Source organism: Enhydra lutris, unplaced genomic scaffold (assembly GCF_002288905.1).
Source record: "Enhydra lutris kenyoni isolate GAN:26980312 unplaced genomic scaffold, ASM228890v2 scaffoldscaffold34, whole genome shotgun sequence".
Lineage (NCBI taxonomy): Eukaryota > Metazoa > Chordata > Mammalia > Carnivora > Mustelidae > Enhydra > Enhydra lutris.
This window is the reverse complement of record NW_019154118.1, coordinates 18,572,014-18,584,738: the sequence shown is the minus strand read 5'-3', so window position 1 is coordinate 18,584,738 and position 12,725 is coordinate 18,572,014. Positions and strand designations below refer to the sequence as shown.

Below are 12,725 nucleotides of genomic sequence, written 5' to 3'. Positions count from 1 at the left end.
CTGCACAGAGGGTTAAATGCCAGGAGGCTTTGGGTCACACCACAGGAGCAACCAATTAAAAAAATAATATTAGAAAGACATTCCAATTTGATGAGACTTTCTTTAAATGTACTTTGCTCTCTCTATAAAGGGAAAAATATATATATATAATAAAAGGAAACTCTTATGGAGGTTAGAACGGCTTGCTGGCAGATTACAATTGATTTCATGCCAGTCTGACCTTGCACCCCGTTCTGTGATCTTTCCAGAAGTTGAAGCTCGAGACTCTGTAGCCTGTATTCACTTTCCTATGTAAATGAAAAATCATCTCCTTCTCTCTAGATCACAACACTAACATAGCAGGTTTTTAAAATTATTTATTAAAAAAAATAAGTAAAATGGTATTTGGCACTTTCTTTTTGCCTGGGATGTCATCCTTCCCGTGTACCAGACAGGAGTAGAGTTGAGGCACTAGGAAGATACTTATATCCCAGCACGAGACTTATTACCCCAGGGGCTCCCAACAGCCTCCCCAGCCCAAGAATTTCTAAATTCTTAAAGATTATTTATTTATTTATTTGACACAGAGAGAGAGATCACAAGTAGGCAGAGAGAGAGAGAGAGGGAAAGCAGGCTCCCCGCTGAGCAGAGAGCCCAACGTGGGGCTCGATCCCAGGACACTGGGATCATGACCTGAGCTGAAGGCAGAGGCTTAACCCACTGAGCCACCCAGGTGCCCCAAGAATTTCTAAATTCTTATTTAGAATGTGGGCGTCCAATGTTCTCTGATGCACGAACTGTAACCAGGCCCAAGGTCCTGGGTGCAAATTCGCTTCTGTGACTGCATTCGGGACATGGGCTCTTCACGGCCCTTTCGTCCAATTTCCGAATATCTGTTGGAGCGGGACTGGATGCCAGTGGAGCAAATAGTAATGGTCTCAGGCATCTGCCAGGGAGAGGTCAAGGGCAGCAAGTGCCCACATGCATCAGAATGGCTGGGAGAAGTCTGGGTCAGTGCCTGCGCATTCGGGTGGGGAAGCATCAGCTGAAGAGTCTTTGTCAATCACGGGGGATTTCTGCAGTTTGGAGAAACACGACAATGCAAAGATTAACCTGAGATCTGGGGAGGATAAGGGGTTTTTTTGAGCTTGAGGCAAGAATCGGCTGCCTGGATTGCCAGAAGAGGCCAGCTTTGCACTGAAGGAAGAGAGCGTCCGGTAGCAAGAGGTGATTGGGTCTGGTTTCGAGAACAGTCACGCGGAGCTTTCAGAGGAGTTCCACATCTTGCAAAAGGTTTGCTTTCTAATGTCATAAGACATTCATGAATAATTCTCACCGCCATTTATTTTGTTTGTTTGCAAGGTGAAGGAGCCCCTGCCGTTACATCTGTTGTATGAATGGGAGGACTGCAACTGTGCTGGGGGAGGACTGAGCTATTGGGGGTGGGAGGAGTCAGACGTGGTGGGAGATGTGGGACCAACAAGCACTTACCGCATCACTCCAGCAGAGCGCAACTCCTGCCTGTTGCAACTTGCAGGGAGTTTTGTGGATACGGAAATTACTGTTTACCCAACAGAATCAAATTTTATTCTGCGACGTTGCGACAGAAAGTTATGTTTCCAGTGCTTTAGAAATGGGCGGCACACTCATAGAGCAATCTTCCCTATCTTCGAGAAATCTTTAAAATGTGAAAGTGAACACAGGAAAGGAAAAGCACGAATTTCTCCATAGGAAAAGTCGGCTCTGGAAGAAGAAAAGTTTTGGGTCTTTTGTATCCCGGCGCCCGGCACATGCAGTAGGCACTCAATACTTGTTACCGAGTGAACGAAGGCATGAGAAGCTGGAGAAATGCCGGGGCGTGGACTCCTACTCCAAGATCTGTTACTGACTTAAACAAAAAAAATGCCAGATCATGAATACATCTTAACCTTGTTATAAGATAAACTGGGCACATTAAGATTTTTGAGAGTTTATTTGAGCACCCATTGATTCAAACAGGGTAACGCCACACTGAAAATCCTCCAGCCACAGGAGCTAGGGGAAAGGTTTCTATGGAGAAGACAAGGAAGCAAAGCAAGGGCCATTATTTGATTGGCTGTCACTTAAGCAGTTGCCTTATTTGGGGAAAGTCTAGTTGGGCTGTTCCTGATTGGTGGTGGCTTTGCTTTCAGTTTTTGGGGAGCCTGGGGACTTTGGTTGAGGGTTTCCTTTGCTCCCATAGGCTACCCAAGACATGGGAGTTACCCCAGTCTCATGGCTTCCCTGTTGAATCACTTCACTAGCCCTTAGCACAAAATATAATCGTATTATTCTTCTGGAAGGTCAGTCCAGCTCCCAAAATTTGAGGTTCAGCCCACGTGTTCTGATTTACATGCTTCCCTTTCACTACACATTTATTTAGCATTTCTGGTGTATCTCTAAGGTGGGATCTTTGGGGAAATCATAAAGGATGTTGTCTGACCACTCATTTTCGATTTTCAGATTTTAACTTCACAACCATTTAACCTTCCACAGAATTGAAATGTGACCTTGAGTTAAAAACCATTAGAAGACTCGCTTTGCAGTGGAAATGCTCAACATCCACAGCCACAGAGACACATCTTCCCCAAAGACAATAGATGGGACAACGAGATGTGGACAGAGCATCCTTAGTGAGAGACCTCCACCTCCCGAGTGTGACTTCATAAGGTAGAGGTGGTGGCTTTCTCTTCCTTGACCTTGTCATGTCACTCAAATCTTGCTCGAGACAGACTTGCCCTGACACTGACTCTGTGTTTTGAGTATTGGTCCCTCAACCTCCTGCTCCCTATGGTGCAGCAGAAAGCTCCGTGAATGAGCTCCACAGTTAGTATCAGGACCGTGGCCCCGCCCCTGCCCTGTGGTCACGCAACAAATGACTGCTCAAACATTCCTTTGAATCCAGGGGTCTCCATGAGGAATACCAAATACTGAAATGACTTTCACTGAAACTCAATTCATTGCTTAAAAAAATAAAAGGAAGGGAGAGTGGGAGGAAGAGCATATTCTGTTCAAAGACGAGACGAGATCAGAGAGAAACAGGCCAAATCGGGGAACACCAGCTACTATGCTTTGAAGAATACGATCTGGGAATAGAACTGATAGGGGGAGGATGGATACAGGAGCCGCGCTGGGAAACGACGTCTTATCCTCCACTCCAAGCAGGAAAGCTTTTCCCATTTCCAGGTTTTTCTCCCTCCTTCACTGCAGGGGCACTGTCGATACCAGAGAAACATTTATTTTGGCACAGATAGAGAACAGGTTTGGATCATCTCCTCAACGTTCATTTTCCCCCAATCGAGGGAATGAAAGGAGAAATCCAGCCTTCTCCAAACCCCAGATGAACAGGAAAATGGATTTACAAAATCTCTGCCTAGAGGGGGTCAATAAAACTCATTTTGAAAATGATGCCTACGTACACGATTAACTGTCAGGTGATAATCGGAGGAGCGAAGGTATTCAAACACCCATTTCTAGAGTCTTTGTTTTCACTCTCCCTTTCGAAACCCATCTCAATTTCTCGTTCTCTCCCTCTCTCTCTTTTTTAAACAAATAGGCACACACAGAAAAAACTCTCGCAAAATGAAGATTTTTGCAAACCGTACCAAAGAAGCAAGGCTGTGACGGGAGGAAAGCGGAAGACACACAGCAACCAACGGCGAGTCCAGAGTGAGGCTTTTCCCACTTTGCACGGCGATCTGAATTTCATACTGAGGGTCACAGCTCTCCTTTGAATCCCCAGCTTACATCGCTCTGTGTTGCCACCTTGATGCTATTTAAACAGTTTTCTTTTAACACGCAGACAGTGAACTGTTCTCCTTTAAACAGGCTTTTATTTGACAAGAGTACGTTCCTTCAGATGTACAGCTCCACTAACCGCACGACAATTGTACCACGCTCCGCTATAATCAACCATGTTGTAAATTTGAGCAATGCCACGTACACAGACATGCGGAAGGGGAAAAAAGAACCGCACAGAAGGAATTTAGGGTCATCTAGCTCAGAACGTTAAAAGGCAAAACTGTTCTCTGCCTAACATCTAAGGCAGGAGAGCTTTGAACTCCAGCTTCCGTGCATAATTATTTTCTGTTTTAAACACTGAGCCGTGTGCGGCTGCCACCGCAGCCTTGCTGAGCCTCACAATGAAAGCCAGAAAACTGAGAGCCCTACTGTATGTTCTTCATTCCCAGCAACGTTCCTATGAGAAAACCTTATTAATGAGCTTGCAAACGAGCACCCAACAGGGAAATGTCACAAACAAGAGCGGCTAATGCCCCAGAAAATCAAATAACTGAACACTTGGCTGATTGTGGTGCCTTTCATATTTATAATAAAAAAAGGGGGGGGCTTTAATTCACTAATTCTGAAGGGGTCAACACCTTGCTGAACAAAACAACTCATTTATTTATGTTCAGAAATCTCCAGATGATAAAGTACATTGATGTTAATCACTTCAATGCATACTACACAATTAATATCTGTACTCACCACGAACTTAAAGATTATTAAAAGTATGACAGCATACACATCTGGCTGATTTTTCACATAATTGGGCACAACAATTTCTCCTGGTACCACAAATAAGGGTCCTAACAAACAAACACTGCAAAATTCTGTGTTCAATTTATTAGGACTTAAATCCACAAGACAAAAGCAATTCCAAGTTGTAGCTCAAGCCTTGTCCTCTGTGCAACATGGTAGCTCTCTGTTTTACTGTTCCTCCTTTCCCTGTCGGACTTAAAGTAAGCTGTTGAACGGTATACCCAGTGTAGGTCTTTGCTATTTCTTTTTAAAAAAATATCTCCTTAAAAGGATGCAGTTTATACAGAACTCAAATCCATTATCTGTCATGTAACTGTTCATATCCTGGTTAATAACCATTGGTCTTAGATGAGGTAGAAAAAGGTTTCCAGAAGGCTTCATGCAGCAAAATGGGCCAGGCCTGAACCAAGTGAGTAGAATGAATACCAATTCCAACAGGTTAGAGTTCCCCCAGGGTAGTCTCATTTACCCAGAAAAGAGCTGTTCTTAATCTGAGGTCCATGGATGAGGTCAGCATTTCCCGGTGATAATCTAACGCTTATAAATAATACTACAAAAAAATCTTTTTAGGTACCAAAGAAAAAGATAGTAAAAATAATAGTTATGTATTTATTCTGATGTTTATTAAACATAACACACCTAGCAAAATAAAATTTCTAATTTGATATTTTCTCACAGGTCTTTGTTAGGGAAAAGCAATAAAGTGACTTAAAGATAAATTCTAAATGAGTTGAGTATAGACCACCTGTGGATATGGGAAAACTGGTCCTCAGATAAATGAAGTTAGGATTAACTCTGTAGGATAAGCAGACTCCTTAAACTGGAAGCAAAATGTGGTGGATCTGTGGTTTTGTTCATCTTCTCCAGGTCTATGGACTCTTAAAGGGGTGTTTAAGAAGGTTAAGGGTTGGGCCAAATACAAAATGAGGGTCGAATACTCCTCACAGAGTATCTGAAATGGTCCCACATCCACGCGGACTGGCTGCTGAATGTCATGTATTTAACTATCTCTTCCCATTGCCATCAAGTCACGGTGCTGCCTGACTGCCGAGTGGGGGGCGGCTGTGAGAGGGATGGAGTTGACCCACTGGCACAGGCCAATGACCAACAAAGCCTTAGTGCCCAAAGACCGAGTGCCTTAGGCATCGGAGGCAGGAGGCCCTTTCGTTGTTGCTGGTGTTCAGGAGAGTAAAGCTGGTAGGCCATGAGGCAGAGGGTTCCGTGTCTGGAGGAGCTACTGAAGGAATTCCTAGCTGACTCTCCCGAGCTGTCAATAGCACTCCGGGAAAGGAGGGTAGTGAATGATCAGGTGACTTTCTTTCTTTCTTTTTTTAATAAAGATTTTATTTATTTATTTGAGAGAGAGAGCAATTGAGAGAACGAGTGGGAAGAGGAGCAGAGGGAGAAGCAGACTCTCTCCTGAACAAGGAGCCCAATGTGGGGCTCGACCCGAGGACCCTGGGATCATGACCTGAGCCGAAGGCAGATGCTTTCACTGGCTGAGCCACCCAGGCACCCTATCAAGTTACTTTCTTGAACACTGAGTCTTATTTAAGATGCCAAAGAAGACTCTCAATTCCCACTCAGATTAATAAAATGGTTGGTAACTCTCAACCTTCTTTTATGTAGAAAGACTTTCTCTTTATATACATTCCAAAAAATTAAATATCAAGAAGAAAATGCCTGCGTGGCTCACTTCGGATAAACACACACACACACAAAACAACAAAAACAAGAAACAATAGTCTCCCATAAAAATGTGCTGAGTAAGGGAGCGGCGATGCTAGGTAGGAAGAGACAGGTAAGGGGGCTCTGTAACCAGGCTCACAGAAAATTCCACATGTGGAGAAATACTATAAACAAGATATTAGCCAGAAAGAAGGGAATATAACAAATCTACCTTGTTTGTTCTAAATACAGATGAGACATTTTCATAATATTTACAAATCTACCTTGTTTGTCCTAAATTTATAGATGAGGTATTTACCAAGTTCCCCAGTCAGTTTTCTATAAAAGATGACCATAAAAAGCCCCCAGCGGCAACCCATCTGGTACCCCTTTCACTCTAGAGAGCTCTCCTTTCTGTTCTCGCCTTCCCTTAAGAAACTTTCACTTCCTTCCCCTTATTACCCGCAAGATTCATTCTTCGACTCTTGTAAGACAAGAACCCTCCAATGGTGCCATGTTAGAGTTAAACATGATCAATAGTTGTGTCTTTGTTTTTGGAAGGCACTGGTCACTTCCCTGTGGGTGAGGTCTAGTAGGAGACTGAAGTCAAAGGAATTCAGGTATGCAGTTTTACTGCTTGTACTTAGAAGGATAAATCTCTCTTGAACCTACAGAAGACGGAGGACAAGGCTTATAAAGATCATTATCAAGTCTTCCAAGAGGTAGGAGGTATAGTGCTTAAAATATTTTGCATTTGGGAGTGAGTATGAGTTCATAGGTGGGTGGGGCTATATTCTATTTGGAAGATACTTGGGACGCTGAAAGAGTTTAGGGGCAGAGACTGGGTGAATGTCTACTCAGGTTTCACAAAGGAGTTAATGTATTATTAAAGCTAATGGGCCCCTACAAGGAAAGTTAATGGATATTAAGTTTGCTTAAATGAATTACATATTAACAAAGTCACAAGAAATCGATCTGCCGATTTAGATAATATCTGATCATTTCTGTTTTCCCATTATAGGGACATTACACCACAATAGTTTTGGTGATATGAAAATTATAAGCATGATGCCTATAATGAAGCTACATAATGACAGAGATGAAATGAATTAACAAGAAAAACCTGCATATGTAATGTTAAATTGAGCCAAACTCACTGAGTAAAAAAGGTGAGAACAGGATTGGCGTCTTGGAAGCAACTTTTCACATTTAATTTTAGCCACAAGGTGGAGAAATGATTAGAAGCCACATTTTACACCTTTCCCTGGCCCCCGTTCATGCTCAGGCAATGGTGGCCCTCAAGACACATGCTCACTTCTAGCCCCGGAACCTGCGAATACGGCCTTATCTGGAAAGAGACGTCTTTGTGGGTGTATCAAGTTTAGGATCTTGAGTTAAGATCATTCTGGATTAGCTGGGTGGGCACTAACTTCAACAGCAAATGTCCTTATAGGACACATGCAGAGAAGAGAAGGCCAAGTTGAGACAAAGCAAGAGGTGAGAAAGACATGGCTCACGCCAAGGACTATCTGGGGCCCCCAGGAGCCAGAAAAGGCAAGGAAAGCTCTTCTCCCAGAGCCCTTTTGAACGAGTGTGGCCCTGCTAACACCTCAACGTTGTCTTCAGTCCTCTAGAACTATGAGAGAATAAATTGGTTGTGTTAAGCCACAAAGTTGGTGATAATTAGTTACGGCAGTGCTAGGAAATTAACGGAGAGATGGTAACGCTTTGCCTTTATCAGACCCCCGGGGGGCTGCCTTTCTAACCAAACTCTTACTCCAGTCCCACTCTGCACACTCAAATGTCACCTGCCATCTTTCAGACGCTCAGTTACAGATCTCTGATAAAAAAGTGAGGTGTTGGCTACTTGGCCACAACTTTGCTGCGAGGATGGTTTTGTGCAGAAAACATTTTGGCAAGCACAAGAGTCCTCAGAGAAAACAAGGAGAGCGTCTTCAGTTCATTGGGCACAGCGAGGAGACAACCTCACTTCCCACGATCTAGCTGTTATTGATGAAGCCATTGAGATTGTGGCACCGATCCCAAAGAGTTCCACTTTTAAACTCATTGCTATACTTTAAGTTAAAAATGGAAGAGAACATGCAATTTAAAGCAAAATGCTGATGGAGAATGGGAAGAAAAGCCCCTCTATTAAAAAAAAAAAAAAAAAAATCAGCACTTCTGCTGGGGCTAAGAAAGTGGGAGGGACCACCCTCGATTGTGAAGTTGACAAAGAAATGATTATCGTCAACACTCACAAAGTGCAATTAATTAAGTCATGTGATAGAACAGATTGGAATCATTTTAAAATTTTACATTTGGGTTAAATGTAGTATTTTGAAAATCCTCACTGGCACTCGATAGTATGGCAGTGTTTCAATAAAATAATCCTTTGATTATTTTACTACTGAGACAACAAGATATAAACTCTATCATACGTATTCAATAAATGGTTTCTCAAGTGTTTTTCACCAACTGCTACTCTGTGCCCTCAGAATAAAATATTCAGGTACTGCTATGATTGGAACAAAGGCCTGTGTCCTTCCCTCCCCAAATTCCTGTGCTGGAATCCCACTGGGGTGATATGAGGAGGCGGGGCCTTTGAGAGGTGCTCAGGTCATGGGGGCGGAGCCCTCACGAATGGGATTAGTGCCCTCCTGAAAGCTGCTCTGGAGATCTCTAGCCCCTTCCACCAGGAGAGGATACAGGGACAAGGCAGTGGCTCTGAACCAGGAAGAGGGAGGGTTTTCTCTAGAACACAGCCATGCTGGTGCGCCTTGTTCTGGGACTTCCTAGCCTCCAGAATGCAGTCATAAATGACTGTTGCTCATGAGCTACTTGGTGCTACTTTGTTAGAGCAGCGTGAACGGACGAAGACAGGTACTCACACTGTACTTCAAGGTACCGCTGGGTCTGCAAGTTTCCGGTAACAGCTGGATGCTCCACCTGACAGATCACGGGGACCCCGTCGTCCTCCTTGTGCACCTTCAGCATCAGCTGACTGGTCACCGTGTACATGTCTGACCACTCCTCCACCTCCGATTTGCCTGGGGAACACGGAATATGCCGAGACATCAGAGCTGTGTGAATTCCTATCACTCTGTTTCTACAGGCTCCTCTCCCCGCCCCAACACTGCTATTGTACCCGAGACGATGGAAGTCACTCGGGATAAGGGTATGCTGTGGGTAGATAACGGATAAAATGAGAATTTTCTACTTCTCAACCTTGCAGGAGAGTATGTAAGATGTATTTCTACCCCACATAATAGATACTATTTTTATTTAAATATATTACATATGTTGTCTTCTATCTTGAAACCTCCCACAAAAAGGCAGCTGAAAGTTGAACCACGTTGCCATCTGACTGCTTATGGCATTTTGGAGGAGGAAAAAGAGAAGTGCTTTGCACCCCTAACCACCATCTGAACTTGAAACGTCTAGTAGGCTGTCAGGTGGTTTAAAAATTCCAGGACATCATCCAAATCCCTGAAGTAATTCAATCAGGAACAGAGATATAAACAAGCCCCAATGCCCACCTCCCTCAGCAACAATTACCAGGGAAAATAACTAACTGGATTTACATAATTGAAATTGTAATTGAAATGTTTAAACTCTGAGACTTTTGGAAGACCACAAAACAACAGCGGCAACGACAACAAAACCGCACTGGCAGTGGGTAGAGCAAAGTAAGATAGAGGCTTCGGGCCAGATGGGAGACACGTCCAAGAACACCCAGAAAAGGAGGGAGGAGGCTTCCGGATGGGATGAAAAGGCCAAGGCAGCCCCTTTCCTGAACTCAGCGCTCCCTGGGACACGGCGCACCATTAACTTTCTTTTAATGTTTTGTACTTATCGGTTCGCATTTAATGGCTCAATTCACTTAGAAAAGCAGAGGGGAAATGAGAAACTCCTTCCTTCCAAAACCATACCTAGGAAATAGGAGATTAAACAGAACAAGCTTTTTGAAACTGAAGCTGTTATATATAGATTTATCTGTTTCTAGATATAGATTTTTATATCCCCTTTCTAAAAGGCCTTATTCTTTTCTTCCTGGCACTCTTGATTTATTCAAGAAGCACACACCGAGCACTTACCTTGGCCCAGATACAGCTGCACACTTTACAAACATTCACTCATTTCATCTGCCCAAGAATCGCATACACTCTGTAATAGTAATATCCCCATTTTAGCAGAAATTGCTAAACACAGCTGGCACTTCTGTCAGATGACCAGAGCTGTCTGAACCGTGGGTACTACTTCCAAAGCAGCCTTGGAAGGGAAGGGGTAGGAGGGCTGACCTGCCTGTGTTAACTCAGGATGGCCGACACAGAAAGCTCAGCCTGGATCCAGGAAGGGGGCAGATATTGGAAGGTCCAGGAATCCAATGAGGGGCAGCCTCGGCCAAGGGAGACAGGGTGGGAAACAGCGTTAAAGGAGCGGCCTGAGCCATAATCACAAATGGCGAACTTTGCAAAAGAGCAGGCTGGTGAAACGTGCACATGAGCTACAGATTCCACGAGAAAGGGGGTGTCTGCAGATCCACAGCGAGGGTACAATCCTTCTCACACTTAACGCACCTGCCCCTACAGGAAAGCAGAGTCAGTGAGCTGATGGCGCAGGGATCCGTGTTAGGAGGAGGCAGAATTCACCATGTTTTTTAAATGTCTAACATGAGAATTTGGGGAGCTGACCCATCGTAGGTCAGAGGGTGAATGAGAACTGAGGGACAACATGGACACCTGGAGTTCAGGGGAACACCCTGACAGTGGCTCTTCCTTGTCTAAAGCATTCTAGTTCTTTCTGAGCGCCGGAGTCAAAATCTCGCAGCACCTTTCCCCACAAACCCTCAAACCACAGGGGGAGGATATAAATTAGAGTCAATAAGACGCCTTTAGGCTGTGGCTTCAGACGCATTTAGTAATTGATTAGGAGCCCTGTTTACGTGGATATTTTTGTTTTAGGGACATGTTTGGCATTCATCTTTCATCTCCCCCAAGGTGTGGCCCTGCTGGAGTCAGGGGCCCGCCCACTACTTCTGGAAAGGGCAGCCTGCCCCTCACCTTTTAGCTCCTTGTTCCCTTTGAACCACCTAATGGTCGTGGCTGGTTTGCTGGCCATGGCGGTGCAGTTGACTTCAATCTCCTCGCCTTCCACCGCTGTGTCTTTCTGGATATCGATCATCAGGTTGCGTGGAGGGACTACAAATGAAACACAGAATCCATTTCTGCACATAGCCTTCTTTTCATTAGAAATTCGCACCACTGCTACCAAAAAGAGGAGACAACCAGTGGACATTCCTGATGGGATTTTAAAACGAATTGCCACCAGAGGGGAAAAAAGTACAAAGACATCATTAAGAGTGTGAATTATGTCGAAGTGGTTAATTGAGAATTTCTCTCCTAAAATTATCTTATAAAATGCCCAGCCTCCCACTCCTGAGTCATCAGTGACCAAGTTATAACAACAGTGGTATTAGTTACCATTGGTTATTAGAAAACTGACCAGAACGTAGATCTAAAAGTAAGACAAGTACACGCTGGTGAATTTATCATCCTCCTTGGGAAGGATCTGGAAGGACTCTCTGTCCTTGAACTCAACCCTTGGATTTCAATCTTCATATGAAAGATCTTGAAGATAATCACCAAAGATTGAAAACTTAAGAGTCCCTTAAAAAAATTGCTCACCATAAGCACAAACAGAAAAGTCGTGCTTTAGAACGAGTTCTGTTCAGTTGAAATTATCCATAAAGAACTGGGATACAATCATGACCTCCGACGGACGGCGTTGTAATAAAATCCACTGGATAGGAAGATGTGGTAAGGTAGGACATGCCAGTTAATTTGCATTAATTTTCCCATGTTCTGAAATCTAATGCTCCAGATTTTAGAAAGCAAAGGTGAAAGAGACTATTAAGTGCCTGCAAGTCCATTTTATACGTCAGAAATAAAACCACTCTTCTTTAAGCATATTAAGCATATGGAATAAGATGGAATAAAATATTCGGGGGCTAAAGTGTGGAATATCAAATCCAGAGAAGGTAGGGTGATGGGGATGGTGAGAAAGCATGTTATCTTTTATGAAACCGAGCTGACAGTAAGACTTCACATCAGGTGCAACCTTACAACAAGACGGAGCTTCTTGAAATAAAAATCAGTAGGAATACGGAATTTGGCAGAGTGAATCTCAGACTATGTGCTCTGACCACCATGAATAAGCAAAGACAGTTCTGAGAGTTATGATTAATAAGTTTCTCAACTCAGAAGAGAAACAAGAAATTAAATATGTATAAACATGCCATCCTGATGATCAAGTTGAATAATATATCTCTGATACCGCTTCAATAAATTATGGGATTAAACCACGTATTTGGGATTTCCAACTGTTCGAGTCCAATGCAAAATTCTGTGCACAGGGAGACTTTTACATTGACTTGAAGCACTTGAAAACTCCTACAGAGAACGATGGAAAAGAAAAAGGAAAAATGGCATGTTGCTTATGTTTCCCAGCAAGACAATGTG

At 43.6% G+C, this 12,725-nt stretch overlaps 1 protein-coding gene across 3 annotated transcripts in view; it reads right to left on the bottom strand.

The window, feature by feature from the left end:
• Positions 1-12,725, bottom strand: part of LOC111153752 (cell adhesion molecule 1) — a 323,281-nt gene that overhangs the window by 43,155 nt on the left and 267,401 nt on the right. For all 3 annotated transcript variants that reach the window (XM_022512961.1, XM_022512962.1, XM_022512963.1), the window contains exons 4-5: positions 11,268-11,405; positions 9,096-9,254 (exon numbers count right to left, since the gene is read on the bottom strand). In XM_022512961.1, coding sequence (XP_022368669.1) covers positions 9,096-9,254; positions 11,268-11,405 — 297 coding nt within the window. The remainder of the gene's footprint in view (positions 1-9,095; positions 9,255-11,267; positions 11,406-12,725) is intronic.